The 19,052-nt window shown below is 37.2% G+C and overlaps 1 protein-coding gene across 1 annotated transcript; it reads right to left on the bottom strand.

Moving 5' to 3' along the window:
- Nucleotides 1-10,520: 10,520 nt before the first annotated feature.
- LOC122073901 (cellulose synthase-like protein D5) lies at nucleotides 10,521-14,885 on the bottom strand. Its single transcript, XM_042638594.1, is given in 5 exon segments — nucleotides 10,521-10,914; nucleotides 10,916-12,667; nucleotides 12,751-13,555; nucleotides 13,829-13,964; nucleotides 13,967-14,885. Coding segments are annotated over 5 exon segments (3,492 nt in total). The 5' UTR covers nucleotides 14,736-14,885; the 3' UTR covers nucleotides 10,521-10,884.
- Nucleotides 14,886-19,052: the final 4,167 nt, after the last annotated feature.

Below are 19,052 nucleotides of genomic sequence, written 5' to 3'. Positions count from 1 at the left end.
AAAGCTTACGGAAATACTATTTCATCCATGAAGGTAAAATGATGTTTTGTAACTCTTTTTTTTTTTTTTTGGGGGGGGGGGATGTAAACCATCGTCCATTACATCAATTGGAGGGGGTGTTGGGTTGGGTGGTGCGTGTGTATGTGCATGTGCATCCTCTGCACATTCACCCTACAAGTTGTTACAAAGGTCACGTACCAGTGCAGTTAAGTTTTTGTGGGGTCGCACATGCTATGTATCACTGTATGTTACATTGGGGAGGGAGACGAGGCCAACTATGGCGAAGGTTTGGGGACCGCCATGGTAAGGACCCAATTGGACGAAGAGAGAGGCAGCGTCGTCAACTTTAGGTCGTTTTCAACCGATGTCTACCTGACGCGCAATTGACCGTTGAGACTGAGACATTGGAGAACATTAAAGACGCACGAAGCCATGATAACACTCATGAAATCTTTGAGAAAGAAGTGAAAATTCTGGAAACCATGCAAAATCAGGATCGTTGAGAAGAAACCTAGCACAAACCTTAGCCGAGAAGAAAGGAAACCCTAATCTCAGATCTTTGGGACTCAGTTTATGCTTGGGTTTTCTATTTACGGACTAAGCAACGGGTCTCCTCTTCCAATTCAAGGTTGTTGAATTTTTTGTGTTCGATAAATTTCTTGTGTGTTAGATTTTGGTTGTTTTGTGTTCTTTTTTTTTGCTCCCAACTATGTCCGACCCTCCCATCTCTTGGGAGGTTGGGCCCCCAGATCCTTCATCATCTACTGTTGGCAATAGGGCTGCTTCATTTGCCTCGATTATTACTAATGCTCTATCTGTTCGTCCTATGATGGTATCTATTAAGAACACATCCTCCCATCTTGGATCATCGGCAATTTTTTTTCTCTAATGAGGAAGTGGAATGATCCGAATTTCCATTCCAATATTCGTTGTGATTGCTAAGTGTTCTTATGGAAGACCATCAATATTCAATGTTAAAAGCTTCTTGCAATGGAATTTCCACTGAACGCTGATCTGGGTGTGACTAGTCTGGATCAACGACACCTTTTGCTTAGATTCTTGGATTGCATGCATTTTGTTAAGGTTTGATTGAAAGAACATATTTCCATCAAGGGGTTTTCGTTTAGGTTATTCAAGTCATCCAGAAACTTCAACGCAGGATTTGAATCTCTGACAGTGCCGGTTTGGGTTTCTTTCCCTAACCTCCTAGTGAATTTTTACCAAGGAAATTATTTCTTATCAGTCGCAGGAGCAATTGGAAAATTTTTGAAGGTTGGGGGTGCACATGAACAGTTGCCAGCAGGGCCTGTGTTGAGATTGATCTCTGGGAGAACCATCCTGGTCGTATCTGGATTGGTTGTGGTTCAATTGGTTTCTTCCAGGAGGTGGTTTATGAAAGAAAACCCTTATTTTTTCAGGGTTGCCCGAAGTTAGGACATGTGATTGACAACTGTCGCAAAAAGACTCAGGAATTGAGTCACCAAGGTAAAGAGGCTATTGGTCCCGCAATTCAAAATCAAGTGGCGACAAAGGGTAAAGAATCTATGAATGCAACTTCTAATAGTATGGCTCCGACGTTGTATACTTCTATGGCTGGGAACGATAAGGCGGTAGGAACTATTACTACTATGGGTGAATGTGATAATGTTATGGTTGGCATTACCAGAATTGAAAGTGGGGAAGGGATCTATCTCCCTTTATAACTAATCCTAATAATGGGATTGAAACTACTAGTATAGATCTGTATGGCCCTGTTCATGTTGATCAATGTATCACTTCTAGTGTCACCTCGAGTAGTCGTTGGAGGCCCATTGGTAGACGTTTTGAGGTTTCTATGGGAGATATTGTAGAGTAAAATAGTGAGGGCCTTGAGGAAGGCATAGATGTTCAACCAAACGAATTTGAAGATGGAGACAATGATTTACACATTTCTCCTGGTCCTACTCTTGTTCGTAGTGTTGATGACTTGAGGGTGGTTATGCTTTACTTAATTCCAATCAATGGAAAATTAATTTTATGGGAAGAACCAAGGATAATTTGCTTCTAGTTGGACGTAGTGAGCAAATCTTGGATCGGAAGACAATTATTAAGGATTTAAAAAACTTTAGTGCTACTCTCAATACTTGGTTAGAGGAAACTTTCTCCAAATTTAAGGACGACAATAGGGTTGAGATGGTTTATAGTGATATTTCTCTACCTCCTCTGGATACCCCAATTTGGAATGACAATCAAATTGTTGCTCCTAATAACCATATTCCATAGAATAAACTTCTATCAGATCGTCGGATTACTAGGTCTATTGGCCCAAATAGTGATAAAACCCCTAGCAATTAATGAATCTCTTTTTTTTTTTTTTTTTGAATATTAGAGAAATAAGAAATAAGTTGTCATGTAGGCATCTAAAATCTATTATTTTGTCTTCCAAAATTGATATGGTTGCTATTACTGAGCCTACAATTTCTTTTTTAAAAGCACAGTCTATCAAGAAGAAAGCATGATTGTACTTCTAATGGTGTGGAGAGACGAGATAGAATTTGGGTTTTTTGGAAAGATTATATCTAGATTCAGGTTATAGAGGAACATGCTCAATTTATTTCTCTCATTTGCATGGATACGACTACTAATTGTAATTTTGTGGCTACATTTGCTCATGCTTTGTGTTCTTTGGTTGAAAGAAGATCATTATGGGAAAAACTAATTGATTTCTCAAGTTCAGTTGCAATCCCATGGGCAGTTTACGGAGACTTTAATGCAATTTTATCTCCATCTGAAAAAGTAAGAGGAAGGCCACCTTGTTCTCAGTCGATGAAAGAGTTTGGAAAATTTGTGGATGATGCCGCTTTGATTGATGCAAGTTATAATGGTAATGCCTTTATTTGGATCAATAATCAAGGGGAAAATAGTCTTCTGATGGCTCGCTTGGATCGAATTTTTTATAATAATTTTTGGACAACCCAGTTTCAGCTTTCTCGAGTGCATCATCTCGATGAGTATTGGCATTCCATTGGCTTCCAAATGCTTTTGTTGCAAAATTCTTGGAGGGAAACAGCAAACCACACTTTATTGGTGGGTACAACTGTTTCTAAGGTTTGGGATTTCTTTATAAGAACAATGGGCATTGATATTATTCCAACTTAGGATCTTAGTACTAGAATTCTGTATTGGTTATCCCTTGCCAATGTCAAAGGTATTTGTGAATACATAACTAGACTATTATCATCATTTATTGTTTGGGAGTTATGGCAGGAAAGAAATAACAAAAGACATAGTGAAGGCTCTCATGCTGCAACTATGATAATTTAGAGAATCAAAGATTGGATTCATGAAATCATTCACCCAACTAATTTTTCTAGCTAAACCCTTTCTTTGAGAGATAATCTCATCTTGTAGATCTTTAAGTTAAACCCACCAATTAGTAGGGTTATAGCTCAAATTCCTATTTATTAGTGTCCTCCTTTTTATTCAGTTAAACTGAATGTGGATGGTGCAAGCAAGGGCAATCCGAGTATTAGTGATGGAGAAGGCATTATTAAAAACAATAACGGGAATGTTCTGACAACCTTTTCCAATTTTTATGGGGTGTGTACAAATTTGGTGGCCGAGATGAGAGCCCTTAAAGATGGCTTAGTATTGTGTAAGGATTTACCTCTCTAACTTTTATATTAATTCTAACTCCTCCCTGATTGTGAGACTTATCTTTTAAAGATCATGTACCTTGTGGAGTTGCTGGTATTGGTTTCAGGAAGTAATCAACCTCTTCAAGTCCCTAAGAGCTCATATCTCCTTTTCATTTCGGGAGAATAATCGCGAAACAGATTGGTTAGTGATGCAGATTAATTACCAAAATAGGCTTGTTTTATTAGGAATAAGCCTAGGGTTGGATTTCATATACGTTAGGCCTTTGATCCCATGTGTTTTGAGTGTAATAGACCACTTTTATGAGTCTAAAAGGGGGCTCTATGATTGAGTACGAGATTATTAGTTAGTTTCCATTTTCATTAGTTTCTTTCTTAGTTGGGCTTGATTTGAGTTATATTTGTTTCCTTAGGAGTCAAGTCATTAATTGAGTCAAGTCATTAGTAGTTAGCTTCCTTTTTCAACTAGTTTCTAATTTCAGTTAATTTCTAATTTCAGTTTTTAATAACTATTGTATTAGGAGAATATTTGGTTTCCTTTTTGAGGAACCTTCTATTTTGTAATTCCCTCCCCCATTAACATTATAAATAAAGAAGAGGAGGTTCCTAAAAGCCTAGAATGATTTTGATAAAAAAAAATAATGGCTATTGCTATTGTCTTCTTCATGAAGAGTTGTCTTGTGTTTGATCAAGGCTGAAGGAATTGGTGTTTGATCCAATTGATTCTTTGTGGCATGAAGTCCAAGAGGTCTCTTCAACTATTCTTTCTTTCTTTTCAAAGTTAATTGCAAGGTTCTTCAAACCAGGTAAGGGATCTGAACTGCTTTTGATTTCTGGTTCTAGAAATCTCCAGATTTCTTCCTACTGCCCCTACTCTGTTCTGAAAGATCCAACCAGCCGATGGCCCTCCCCTTTTGATCGATTTTTGCGTTTATTAAGAGGGAGGCTCGACCTTAATTTGGGATCAATCAGACCAGGGGATTTTGAGTTATGAAGTTTCTCTCAATTCTGGCCGAATGCTAAGTCTGTCCAGATCTGAATTTTGTTTCTGTTTTGCCTTGCTAAACTCTGTTGTCTATATAATATTCCAGTTCTACTACTATTTAGTCCTTCAACTGGTGATAACTGATTTCTGCAATTCTGAGTTCTGAGTTCATTGTGTTGCTATTTTGTGGAGTCAATTCTGGTTTTACCTAATCTGTGATGAAGTTAGTTGCTGCCCTTGTTCCTGAATGGACTGATTCACCTAATAGTAATTTGAAATTATCATATGTTGTTTAATATTTTACTGTTGAGGTTTTCTTGAAGCTATTGGGATCGACTGCAAGGTTTTAGAACCTACTGTCCAGATTTGTTAGTATACCGCTGTTGGTTTACTTGGTGGATTTTGGTTGTTCTTGGTTTAAAAGTTCCTATAGTATTTGTCTAGTTTGGTTTGTCAAATCTAGTTCTACATTAGTTAGCCAACTTTGCATGTAAATCTACTATAAATTTGGTTTTTAATGGTGATAATACTCTCTCATCTAATACTAGTTACATCATTTGGGAAGAGAAAGTGAGATTACTAATCTTTAGAATGTAGTCTCTCATCTTTTACAAGTTTTCCTTTTGGGTTTTGCGAGTGTCAATGATTTGTATCTCATGGGTTGGGATAAGGCGGGCCATGTTCCCCCATTTGTTTCTTCATTATTTTGTTTCTCTTATTTAATAAAATTTTTAGGGGTTCCCTGGGTCCCATATAATAACCAGGTAAAAAAAAAAAATTTGTACATATGTCATGCATGTCGGATGATTAGATCACTGGTTTAAATATCTTGAGGATTTCACAATTTTAAAAAATGCAAAAATAGGCCTAATATCATATAGGTGGTGTTGGGACATGAAATTTATAACACTTGTGATATGGAAGCATTGTACTTGTGACTAAAATAATCCAACTTCCAATTAAATAGAGTATAAATATATGAAAAGGGTAGAGATTGTTTAGCCAATTGTTCTTATTCCCTACAGGCCCAATAAAAAAATTATGGATCATGAATAACAAGGATTTACTTTTAAACCAATTATCAGCCGATGCCTTTCAAAGAGGAAAATAATTCTCTTTCTTTCAGTTTTTCCTTTGCAACTTTAAGATATTTTTTTGAGAATATTTCCAGAAAGTAGATTATGAGTCCTTAATACTTATAAGATGAGATATTGGAGTAAACTATAATTAAGTTTCTGTTTCTCAAGTTCATCAGATAAGGCAGAAAGCTAAGAATGGATTTTTAGGGTGGTAAGTGCCCTGCTTCTCTTTTTCCTTTTTTTGGCCCACAAAATAAGTCAAAAAAATCAGACAAAATGGTTCAAGTTTTTAGTCTGGTCCGGAAATTATGGGCATGAATGAGGTTAGATACATTTTTTAATTCATTAGTTACTAATAAACCCAGTGAAAAATAGCAGTTAATATTTTTGTCTGTAAATTTGGGTTTTGAAATTAGTGATTAGAAAAGAATATAACTAGGTTAAGAGTTCTGAAACCTCACGATAGAGAAATCAAGCAAAACCTCATCACAGAGAAATCAAGCAATTTCAATGATTATGAAATTTAGCTTGATGAAGAAAGGCTGTGAGTAGGAATTTCAGAATTATATTGCAACAAAGATGGAGAGTCAAGTACAGAAATTCACTGCTGCAATTTTGATATCTCACTTTTGATCACATTGCAAAAATCATATTCACATCTATTGTCGTATTTCGAGAACCATATATTTTCAAAGAGCTGTGTTTTTTCATCAGATTAACCAAAAAAAAAAAAAATGTTACATCGTTTGGGTTAGTGGTCTGAATAATCCCACCATAGTTGGATGACAAGTGATTGAATTCTTCTAGCAGAATAAAGCATTTGATGAAGCAGATACAACCTATAGAATAACTTTCCCACTATATTTGGATGACAAGTGATGAAATTCTTCTAGCAGAATAAAGCATTTGATGAATTAGATACAACCTGTAGAAGAACTATAAAAGAAGGATTCCAGGTTTATATGAGACAAGAGAATCTTGTTTATAAGGAGTTCCTTGTCTGTAGAAATTTTCAAGCTAAAACTATTGAAAGAAAATGAATGTGTTCTATCTTTAGTATTGGGATAAATACGGTATGGCTATGAAAAATTACATTGAAATTCATATTAACAACGCCAAAACTAGAAATGATCATAGTTTTTAAGGCGCTGGTAAGGCGACGCCTTAGTAACACCTTAGCACTGATGAGGTCTAGAGATGGTAAGGCAATGCTCCGCCTTATGTGAAGTGGCACCTTATGGGGTTTTTTTTTTTTTTTTTTTTTTTTAACATATTTTAAAATTACTTGATGAAGATTCCAAATATAGATGTTTTATTGGTAGGTGTATGGTTTTGTTAACACTTGAGATGTATGGATCAGCTTTACTCCACCAAAAATAACCAAAACAAACAAAACAAAAACACAATTCACAAACAGGGTTTGGATTTTGTTAAGGATTTTAAGAAAAGGCTTTGAGAAGGAATCAAGGAACAAGAAAGAACCACTAATCCATGCGACCATTTTGCTCCGGCAACGGTGAGCTTCATTCTTCTTTGACAGGAGTAGAAATATAGTGGATGACCTTAGGTCTTAGGCACTCATTTTGGCATCATAGAGGTAAGTATAATAAATACTTATATTTTTTATGTCTTCTTTTCTTTATATTTATAATTTTGTTTCATAATTATGTATTTATATTATATGTTAATATGATTGATGATTGATGATTGATGATTGATGAAGATGAACTTAGTTTATTCACTTTATTGATTTGTTTTCTTAATGAATATTTTACATTGGTATGAATATGAACCTTTAATATTTATTTAACATCTGAGTAATAGGATTCAACTAGGATTTGAGCCAAATAGATTGGTTTTATAAAAAAATTACACAGGAACGCTTTAGTCGATAAGGCGACGCTTTATGCCCGCCTTATCGCTAAGGCGCTCCGAAAGACCCTCAAACGCCTCCGTCGCCTTACCGCCTTAAAAACTATGGAAATGATATTAAAAAAATTTGTATAATAGAATTGTTAGGCCGGACTCAGCCCAAGCCCCCAGTATATAAACTAGACTGAGATCTAATTTCTCTTGCAACCAAAAGCAGTTGACGCCTTGATTTAGTAATTAGTAAGGTGAGTTGCTCAACAACTTGAAATACTAAGTAACTCTGAACATAGCGTTCAGTTAACTGAATTGCAAAGTCTCTCTCTCCCTCTCTCTCTCTCTCTCTCTCTCTCTCATGAATGATGAAGATGAAAACATTTTTATCTATTGAAAGTCACAGTTGAATGAAGATACTTGAAAATCAGAGGCTCAACATCATTCATAGCCATGACTAGTAGCTTTGAGGTAGGAATTTAGAGATTAGGAAAAAAAAGTTTGCATCTTCTCTCAAACTAGGAAATATCACATGACCAGTAGCTCTAAATAAAGTGTTGTCTGGAGAGATGGTTTTCACATTGTGTTTAGTATGGGAAAAGATGGAAAAATCATATAAAAATATGTCAAGACTCAATTGAGATGCACAGTTCCTAAAATATGCAGCAATCCATTACATTTCCAAAAGCATATCTTCTAAAAGCAACTAACATTACACTAAGGATATTACTCAAAAGAAATATATATGTAAACATTGAAACTATGGATCAAAATTGGTATGGGTGATCAGTTGGATCCTGTAGTCATATATTACAGAGAATTGAAGCACACAGGGTGGGAGAGGGAGAGAGAGAGAGAGAAGGGACTATTCACCATGAATATTGACAGGCCACAACTAGGATTGCATTATTCTAATTATTAGTCAAACTGAAAAACCCCTACCAAGGAGTCCAACTTGGTATTTGACAAACTAATAATAATAGAATCTCATTAAAAGCCAATTTGGGAAAGGGAAAAGTAGCTGACTTAATACTACTAGGACTCAAAAAATCTAACTCCTTAACTTAGGCACCCATTATGAATTAAAACAGAAATTTAGAGAAATAGCTAACAGATGTACATGCTATTAATAGTAGACCTAAACTAAGTTCATAATAACTAAATAAAAATGTACATGACATAGTAAATTAATAACACTACAATAAAGATTACAATAGAGTGCATTTACAAATAAATGCAATGCTGCGCTGATTCACCATTTCAATCCTCTAAATAATGCCTGATTTTGCTTTGTTTTTAAATTGCCTCTGACTAGGTGTGAGTTAGAGCCCTTCTCTAGTACATCCCTCAAAAGTTACTAGTATTTTCAATTTTACATTCTGTCTTAGAAATCAATATCACATAAACATATAGCATAGACCTAATTTACTTTTTGTTTTAAATTAAATAAATCTTTAAGTATACTTTATAGAATAACCATGTAGACAAGAACAAGGGAACCATATGCCTAAGTGAAATTGGCAGATAAAGATTGAAAAAAAATGGAGAGATCACTGATATGAGCTAGGTAAACTTAATTCACCTGCAGAATTGCTGGCCAACTCAATATCATTTATACAGAACAAAGACTTGTAGAAAGAAAACTGAAAAGCACCTACAAAGCCAAAGCTTCTGACTAGATTCCAACCTCTTCAGCACTTTGAATTAGGACAGTAATTCAATCTGATAGAAATAAATCACAATCTATGAGAAGGAACATCAAGATAGGATTTTGAAATCTGATAGAAATAAATAAAGTTCATAATTAAAAGACACATTTCAGAATTCAGAAACAAAAAACTATATGTATATATAGAAATCTCACAAAAACCTCTCGAGGTAAAAAGTTTACTAAAAAATATTACGAACAGACCCATTAGCATAAGACTATCAATCTCACTGGACATGTCAAACCAATATAGCAAATGCTTTGGAGTCTGGACAGAAAGCAGAACTGAAACAAGGATTTTGGTCATGGAAAAAGGACTATTCTTGGAAGTGTTTCATATTGTTGAATTGGGGAATTGAGCTTATGTCTCACAGAGACAGCCCTCTTTATTTATAATACAGAGAAAGGGATATGCTAGGGAATACAGGAATTTTCTAAAGAATATTACAAGACCATAGACCATAATCCTAATAGACTTGAGGACTTGTTTGGTAGAACACTAGAATACCCATAAACCCATTATTACAACACATATATAGCCAGGGATTGTACTAGATCGCCTCAACAAATATCAAGAGAAAAATGCCACTTACTTGAATATCCATGGTGGCGGAATGCACCATGCAAAGCAAAAACAGGTAGGTTCAGATTTCTCTTAGTCTACTTTGCATATCCATGCTAACCAGTTAATTTTATACATTTAAAAAATGTGCCAGACAGATTTAAGTGTTGAGCAATATTTTGTCATTAGTAGTATAAAAGAGTTATTCTTATTACTAATTACATGATAACAAGGAGGTGGACATAGAGTGGAGCCTAGTCAGATATCAGTGTCAATCTTCTTCTAGTTATAAAAAATAATCTACATAATTGGAAAACAGTGAACCTTCTGACTTCACAAAATGGCACCAAGATGCCCACTGGGCATGAGATATGGAATATTCTTGCAGACAGAAAAAATAAAGAATAAAGTAAGATGTCTTTATAGTGCTCAAAATCTATGTCTCATAATGCAACAAATATTTGTGTACTCTTTGACACTACGCATACAGATGACAATTATTGAGACTAACAACCATATTCTAATAGTGTATCTTGAGCTGGAAGAGCATCCAGTGGAAACAAGAAGTCACTGACTAAAGGATAAGAAAGACAAACTAGGTTTTTCAAGAGGCAATATTCTGTTCTACATTAGATTCATGGAAAAAAAGACATTACCATATGCTGTTAAGATTTTCAGCAACAAGAAATGATTGTAATGGTTTCTCTTCTCACTCTACAACATATTATCCATTCTAAGAAAAAGCAACAAGAATAATTGCAATGGTTTCTTCCTCACTCTACAACATAGTATCCAACTAAGAAAAAGCAACAAGAAATAATTGCAATGGTTTCTTCCTCAATAGTATCTAATCTAAGAACATCAGTGGAAAACTTCTTGCATTGGAACACCATGTCGTGGCAGATATCTCGGATTTGGGCTTCAACTGCTCAATGCAACATCAGAATTTTCCGCTTCTCTTGGTGGCTGCGGGGTACAAGAATTGTGAGACAATCAGATGCAAAACTCTATAAAACCACTTTTCAGTTGGCAAAAGATAAGTGAGGATGACATCAACGGAACTGGAATTTCGTGTATTCATCCCTGCCTCCCAGAAGGAGGGCTTATGTACACCCAAAGCAAAGAAATAGTGAGTGATAGCAATCCAGACCATACATATACTATTGTGGGTACTTTCCCTCTTCTCCCCATCAAGCCCTTAGCAAATGGATAGAGATGGCACAAGACCCAAAAGCTGAAGAATACCCCACCTAGGAGCTTGCTCCACTGTGGGAATGTGCTGTACATGGTCCTTGCCACCCCAACTGCAATTGCTATTATGTTCACCATCATAATTGTGATTGGTAGGACCATCAGGAAGCTCCACTTCACTACATATAGCTCTGCAAACTCATCATCTCCATCATCAGGTGTTGAAGATTTGGATGTCAATGTGAATGAGATATCAACTCCTGCAATTAACTTTAGTAGGCCCTGTAACACTGCAGCTGGGTGAGCGCTGGTTCCACCAATCAACCAAAATTGTTCGTTCCTCCACCATTCATGAAGAGTGATTCCGGACCACCTTATCTCAAGGATGGCAAGCAAGCATAAGGTGACTGTGATCACCAACAAATATGTTAGAAAGGTCACACTGAGGGACTCTACTATGAACTGCCCTGTGAAGAGGGACATTGCTGGCAGAAAGCAGTATACAAGAAGGAAGAATGATGTGAAGGGGTACATCCCAACATTGAAGTAGGCCACCTTCTGCAAGAATTTCATCCGTCGGGAAGCAAAGAGTGCATTGTTTCGGGAGAAGAAGATCTCAACAGATCCAGTTGCCCATCGGAGGACTTGGTGGAGCCGGTCAGTCAGATTGATCGGTGCCGTCCCTCTGAATGCATCACGCTTGGTGACACAGTACACTGATCTCCATCCCCTGTTGTGCATACGGTAACCTGTAACAACATCTTCTGTTACAGAACCATAGATCCAACCCACCCTTCTGCCCCACTCTGTATTGTCCTCATAGAAGCAGGATATCACACTAATTGCCTCTGCCACTGATGCAGCATCCAAGGGCTCTCGAGGCACAGCAAGAGAACCAGCTGGCCGGCCTTGACTACCTTTTCCTTGCAAATCTTGAAGCAACCTTCCTTGATACTCTGCTACAGGGATTGAAGCTACAAGGGATGTAGAGTTTCCAAACCTCTTTGGAAGAAGCAGAGATTCAATATCTCCATCATCATCCTCGTCATTGTGTTCACCATTGATTGGCAAAACCACCTCATCCGTTTTCTTCTTTGCCACTTTGCGTGGTCTCAGTCTTAGCTTTATTTTCCTTCTTCCAAACCACCCAAGATGTTCTGTTGCCCTTGGGGGACTAACACCATAAAGAGCAATTCTACGGAAAATGCAACCTGTCCCCACATACATTGGACCCTGCAACCCATCCAGTGCCCGCATGTTCACGTGGAAGAACACAGTGTTGTGGTTTGCATAACGGTCATTTGGATCAATACCTTCAAACCTCTGCGGGAATTGGACATAGCAAATTCTATCACCACCCCTGTCAAGCATGAAGCACATCCCTTCCCTGAGGGCTAAGGAATTGTATATATAGTGATCACAATCAAGGTTGAGTATAAAAGGGCCATTGGACATGATTGCACTAGTTCGAACCAGAGCATTCATGGCCCCTGCTTTCTTGTTGTGATCATAGCCTGGTCTTTTCTCTCGAGATACATACACCAGCATTGGCAATCTAGTATCAACTTCTCTGGTATCAAGTGGGTTTTCCTCATTTGCTTCAGTGCCCATTACTGGTTCTGAATTTGGAGGAGCTAGCATCGCCTGCAGAAGGGCATTAGTTAAGTTATTACAGCCCATTTATAACAAGAATGCACAAATCAATTATAGAAGTTGGTGAGGAATACCTGTATTATACCCGCATGATCCCCTCTTGAATGGTCATTCCCTGGAGATGACCATGTTCCAGGCCAATGAACCCCATCAGACATCCATGTAGCCTTTGGGACCTTTAGTGGTTCAGAGGGATTGCCCCCCATTTCCATCTGTTTTCTCTTTGCATTTAGCTCTTCATGGGAATTATATGCTTCGGACCGCCTCCTTATTGAGTCAGGTAGGGAGTTTATCCTCACCTTGAACTCATCATATTCTCTCTTCATCCATCTTCTTTCCCTCACAAAGTCTAGTCGGACTTTGTTCTTGAGTTTGTCGCGTTTCTGCCCAAAGTATGCCTCCGGATTTCTCGGTTCTATTCGATGTTTCCTGCAGAATGGAACCCATATCCTTGCAAAGCTCGCAGTCTCAGCAAGAGCTTCGAATGTCAGGAGTGATCCTCCATCATCTGAAAGATAACAAGCAAGCTTTTCCACAGGGTAATCAACAGCAAGGATTGAGAGAATAGTGTTTGCAGTTACAAGAGGAGGTTCTTTTTCTGGATCTGCTGTGGATACAAAAACATCAATCCCTGGAAGATCAGATCTTCCTTTAGGATTGCGAAGACTAGGGGATTCAAAACGGTCTTTCAAAACAGAGAGATCGGTAACTCTGTTCACAGGACAGATCTTGGGGAGCTGGTCTAGAAGCCATGACAAGGCAAACCAGAGTTCGCAAGTAACTGACGTCCCCCATAACCAAATTGCCTCATGGTTGGGATGTCTAATTCTCCAAGTAAGAAAGAAACCAAGCGCAAGAAGACGAATCGCCATAAGCAACCTGTATGGGGATATCATATAGATCTTAAACAGAGCAAAGGGATTCATCACAATTCTACACTTCATATACTGAAAATGAAACCATTCCAACCAAGTACTGATTTCTAATGCACAGCAGAAATCTAGTACAACTTGAGGAAAACTGAAAGTTCTACACTTGATATGCATCTATTGATACAAAAACTGAAACCATCCCAAACCAAATAGAATAATTTAAGATGCAGAGTACTAAGTTGTTTTGAAATGAGGAAAACAGAAAGTTCTCAGTTCTTACCTGTATGGACTGAGAATGGCAGTAGAAACCGACACCTTCCGGGTCAAGGGCCTCCTGTTTCTTTCTCCAAAATCAGGTGGATGTTCAGACCCATTAACCCCAGATCCTCCACCATATCCATCTTTAGGCCAGACTTTCCATATCCATATGTCCCCTTTGTTTCATAAAGCCATCGGTTATGATCAAATTCCGAAGGCTGATTGTGGGCTTTGAATGATTTCACAAGCGAAAGTCTCCCATCCACCATTGAGGGTAGTGGACAAGCCTGGTCGTATGCTTCAGACCCGGCTTCGTCGTCCTCAATCACATCCATGTACGGCTCCTTACACCCAGGGCAATTTCCTCCATTTCCAAGACAATCCAGGTAACAGTCCCTGCAAATTTTGAAACCACAATCGCATGGAACTTTTCCATCACCTAGCAACGCTTTACCATCACAACCCTTCGTGCGGCACATCATTGCCATGGATTTCACCATTTCAGGAACGTCAGTTGAGCTCTCAATAACGTGCCCACGAGTCATCGAGTTGAAACCGCCAGTGAAGATGGTACCTGAGATGTAACTCCTGTTGGATTTTCCCGGGTCTTTGGCATCTTCATCAGGGAGGCTACTTTGAGATGAGCTCATGGGCTGGTGTTCTGGGGTTGGTGGGATGTGAACAGTGTAGTTCACAAACTCTTGGCTCACTTCTTCAGCATCATCTTTAGAGATGGAGCAATTTTTTCCATTTCCACCACTTGAAGCTCTGTTTCCTTTGCTACTGAGAGGGGAATTTTGATTGTTTGAAAGTGAAAAACGTCGGACTGGGCTCGTCAAGCCCACACCTCTAAACCCTCCTCCCTTACCTCCTGAAGAAGAAACTGTAATGGTCACAGGAGAGGAAGGGGAAGAAACCTTCTGAACCATTTTCTGCCCACTTCACAGTACTCTTCAAGTTAGCTCTAGAGAATAAGAACAGACCAGTGAGCAGATGAAACCTCTCAAGTCAGACCAGAGAGAAGTTGCAGAGGTAAACATGATCTTAAGCATTTCTTTTCCTTTGTGGAAGATAAATAAGTTGAGGTGTTTCCTTTGCAACGGTCGTTAATTTGAATTTTGAGCGCAAAAGGAGTAGATGAAAAGTCAAAAGGAGAGGTCTGGGGGTAGCCAGTAAAAGAAGTCCTGAATATTCAAAAGCGAAGGTATTTGGCAACGTTCGACTAATCTGGACGGTCCATAATCCATAAGCTGGAATCTGACGGCTCTCTTCTTCAAACGGTCGGTTGAGCTTAATTAGCTACCGTTGCGGATCACTGTGAGGCAACAGTGGTCAAGAAGCGCTGGGTCAGGGTGGGTCGTGAGTCGCATGACTCGCGGCTCACTGTGGTCTTATTTGATAGACCAAGGGTCCAATCCAAGATAATCATAGGGTTAACTACACCAATCTAGGGTGTTCAAAAAGAGTTTCATGCACTTTGGGTGAAGAAAAACTACACTATGAAGGGTACGCTCTGCCCTATGAAGGATACCCCTCAATATAACACTAATTTAGCCTCGTGATGGCAGCTTCAGTTTCAAGAACTAGTCTCTAAAGGGAGGAGATTATGAGATCGAACCCTAGCGTTTGCAAGTGTGAAAAAGTTCTCATAGCTGACTGCGAAGGGTACATTTGTTATATTTCGTATTACCTTACCATCATTACAAGATATGAGTTCGGTCAATATCTTGGAACACAAAGTCCAACTCACTATGCACCACCTTCGGTCAATAGACTCAATACTCCTCATACCTTTTCAATACCCAACCCTATTATACAAGGAGGTTCATTTCGTCCTCTTATTTCTTTACTTTCACTACCTTCTCGTCCAGAGGACTTGGAACAAAATGCTAACCATCACAAAGGCTATTCCACTAGAGGTATCGACCTCAATGTCAATGTGCAGCCTTATCCCCAACCCAATGGACTTTCACCCATTTACATCACCTATGGAAGCTCCGTTAACAGTTGCTAGTCTTATTATTCCGAATGCTCGTTGTTGGAATCAAAATTTAATTTTTCATTGGTGGCCTCCCAAAATATCCTGACGGATTATTTCAATTCCCCTCTCTCAGCGAGCTGCTTAGGACACGTTCATTTGGCTTGGTACTGCCTCGGTTATGTTTTCAGTCTCATCAGCATACTGAATCACTTTGGGATTAAATTGCAATACTCCCAATTCTGTGTGGTTAAAACTTTGGTACACATATACTATTCCAAAAATCCAGTTCTTTTTCTTGAAAACTTTTGCAAGGCAAACTTTCGGCTCTTGATTTGGTTATTAATAGAGGTTTTAATATTCCAAGTTTAAGTCCTTGGTGTCCCGCAAGTGAAACGACAACTCTTCATCTCTTTTATGAATGATCATTTGCAACAAACATATGGCCTTTGGAAAATTTGGATAATGTCCTAGATAGGAATAATTTTTCATTATGTTTGGGAACCTCATCAGAAATTCAACTAAGTCTAATGATAACCAAATTCGTATATCCTTCATTTTAAATAATTTGTGGAATATATGGAAAGATTAGGGTGCATTTGGTAATGTTTCAGAAAAATGTTTCTGTAGTTTTTTTCTTTCTATGGGAACGAAAAAACGGAATAAAGTGTTTGGTGCATTTATGATGTGTTTTTTTTTTTTTTTTTTTTGGAATAAAAAAAAATGAGAATTGACAGAACGACAAAAGGTAGTTCCGTCGTTCCAATTTCATTAAAAAAAAAAAAGGCATTTTGACACAGAAATTGAAATTTCCGTTTTGACACGAAACATCATTTCTGGAACAGAAACGTTACTAAATGCAGCCTTACCATGATAAAGTTTTCCAAAATCTTCACAAGTCAGAGAGAAGCTTGATCTGGAATTCAGTGGAGCTAACTTAGCATTTCATGTCTAAAATTCCTCATCACCAACACTGGACTACATTAGTGAGATGGTCTCCTCCAAACCCTCATTATATGTCAATGATGCTTTCAGGGGCAACCAAGGTCTTGCTGGTATTGGAGGTGTTTTTAGAGATCATAACTGTTCTTTTCTCAAGGGGTTCTCTTTCGGAATTGGCTTCGCTCATGCTTGCGTTGTGAAGCTCTTGCTGTTTTTATGCTCTGAAATTGGCGAAGGAATATGACTACAAATCAATTTTGATTGAAGTACATAATCTTACTATTATCAACATTCTCAATCGGAATTTTTTCTCCATTCCTTGGTGGATCAAACACGTTATAGAGGATTGTTGGGTTCTAGCCACTCAATTTGATCATATCTCCTTGGGACAGAATTTGCATGAAGGAAATGTTGTAGCACATTTCTTAGCATCTCTTGGAGCTTCCTCACAATGCTACAATTGCTGGACTTCTCCCTCTCCTTGTTTTTTGTCTTCTTTATCATGGTTAGATGTCTGTGGTACTGTTTTTCTTTGTTGTTCTAGTTAATCCTTTATTTATCAAATAAAAAAAAATAAAAAAAAACAATTATCAACATTTATGAAAAAACTTCAAAATATTCCATTGATTTATTCTCACCTCACTTTTTTCCCTCAAACAAATATGGTTGAAAGGATTACTCTTCATATGTACTTATTATTAACTGAAATCCCCTGTGCCCCAGCACATGTGAACATCAAATTTTGAATGCTACAGGTTAGTTAATGTTATTCAATGCACTTCTCACTAGGCTGTCTCCATTATTCTGAAAATTAGGAAATTAATTAACTAAATAGATAGAATTAATAGGCTTTATTCTTTGTTAAGGCTTTACAAGCTAATGATATGCAATTACTCATTTTGTTCCACACATCAGCTTATTTCATCATTACTTTCTTAAAAAATGGTAATTGCTTTGGAAGAAGACAATGTGATTCCATCATAATGTGAGCTAATTGGAGTTTGATTGACAACTGTGCCATATGCATTTACACTATACAACCAATGAGTTTGATTGGCACATAGTGATGAGTTAGTGAACTTACTTTTCAACTTCAAAAGTTAGAAAATATTGCTCTCAATTTATGTTAAAAGTTGATGCAAATGGTTATAGAATAAAGTAGTTTAGGCATAAAGCCATGTCTAAAAGAGCATAATAGGTAAAAGATTATTGTAGAATCAATGACAACTTGAAAAAGAAAGGGAGAAGTTATAGTACAAGAGCAGAAGAATACACAACATACAAGAAATTGTATGGTACCTAAAATCAATGACCTTGGTCCCTTGGTCCCCTGCTTTTGTCAATTATTAAAGAGCTTTTACACTTTAGAAATAAAGTTTTTAAAACCCAACTCATGGTAATCTAATAAGAACACCAACTCCTCCTCCCCCATCCTTTATACATTCCATATTTTTTTCTTGTCAAAAAGTGAAAATTTTATTAAAAGAAAAATCGAATCTAGAGATACTCAAGCAGTGAGAAAGAAAATGTACAAGAAAAAGGGGTCGACGAAGCCACCAAACATGAGACATTCCATCTATTTGATGATTAGCCTATGTATAATCTTTATCGGCTGATATTCTCAAATTATCTTGAATGTTTTTTTTTTTTCTTGGTGGGAGGGAAGATGCCAAAAGATATATTGCTAGTTTAACACTACTACTACAATTTTAAAAAAAAAAAATGTATTAATAATAAGATGCCCATGTTTTGGGTTCCCTAAGCATCCTCTCTCAAAATCTTGATCAAGTTTTCTGGAACTTCCCTAGAGTCCATTACATTCTTATTTACAAATGTATAAAATTTTGTACATAAAATTCCACTGCTTATATTAGTTTTTTACGGAAACAGGATTCCTCTATGAAAAAATGTTACTTGGTTAATTTTATTTTTCTTCTTAAATAAACTAAGGCGAAATATGGGGTGTAGAAAAGAAATTGGCCATAGCTTAAAGGATATTTATTTTGAAATGTCTAGTATAGCACAATTATGTTGCGGATTAATTTTTCCCAAATTTGCGTGCCATAATATACAAAACATTTTTTTATCATATCATTTTTTTTTAATATTCCACAATTTATTATTTTATTCATTTATGTCTGGGTCTAATCATCAACCCTCTTAATGAATATGAATTTAACAAATCATAATCCCACAAACTACACTGGGCAGTTATTATTTCTTAGTATGAACCATCAAACAATAATTCCCCACTAAAAAGATTTAGAATTTTTTCTTGTCAAATGGTTTTCAAATTCTCTTTCATGCTTGTGCCATAGCAAAGCCA

The sequence above is a fragment of the Macadamia integrifolia genome, chromosome 3 (genome assembly GCF_013358625.1).
Source record: "Macadamia integrifolia cultivar HAES 741 chromosome 3, SCU_Mint_v3, whole genome shotgun sequence".
In the NCBI taxonomy this organism is placed as follows: Eukaryota; Viridiplantae; Streptophyta; class Magnoliopsida; order Proteales; family Proteaceae; genus Macadamia; species Macadamia integrifolia.
The sequence above is the reverse complement of the archived record's forward strand: the minus strand, read 5'-3'. Positions and strand labels throughout refer to the sequence as shown.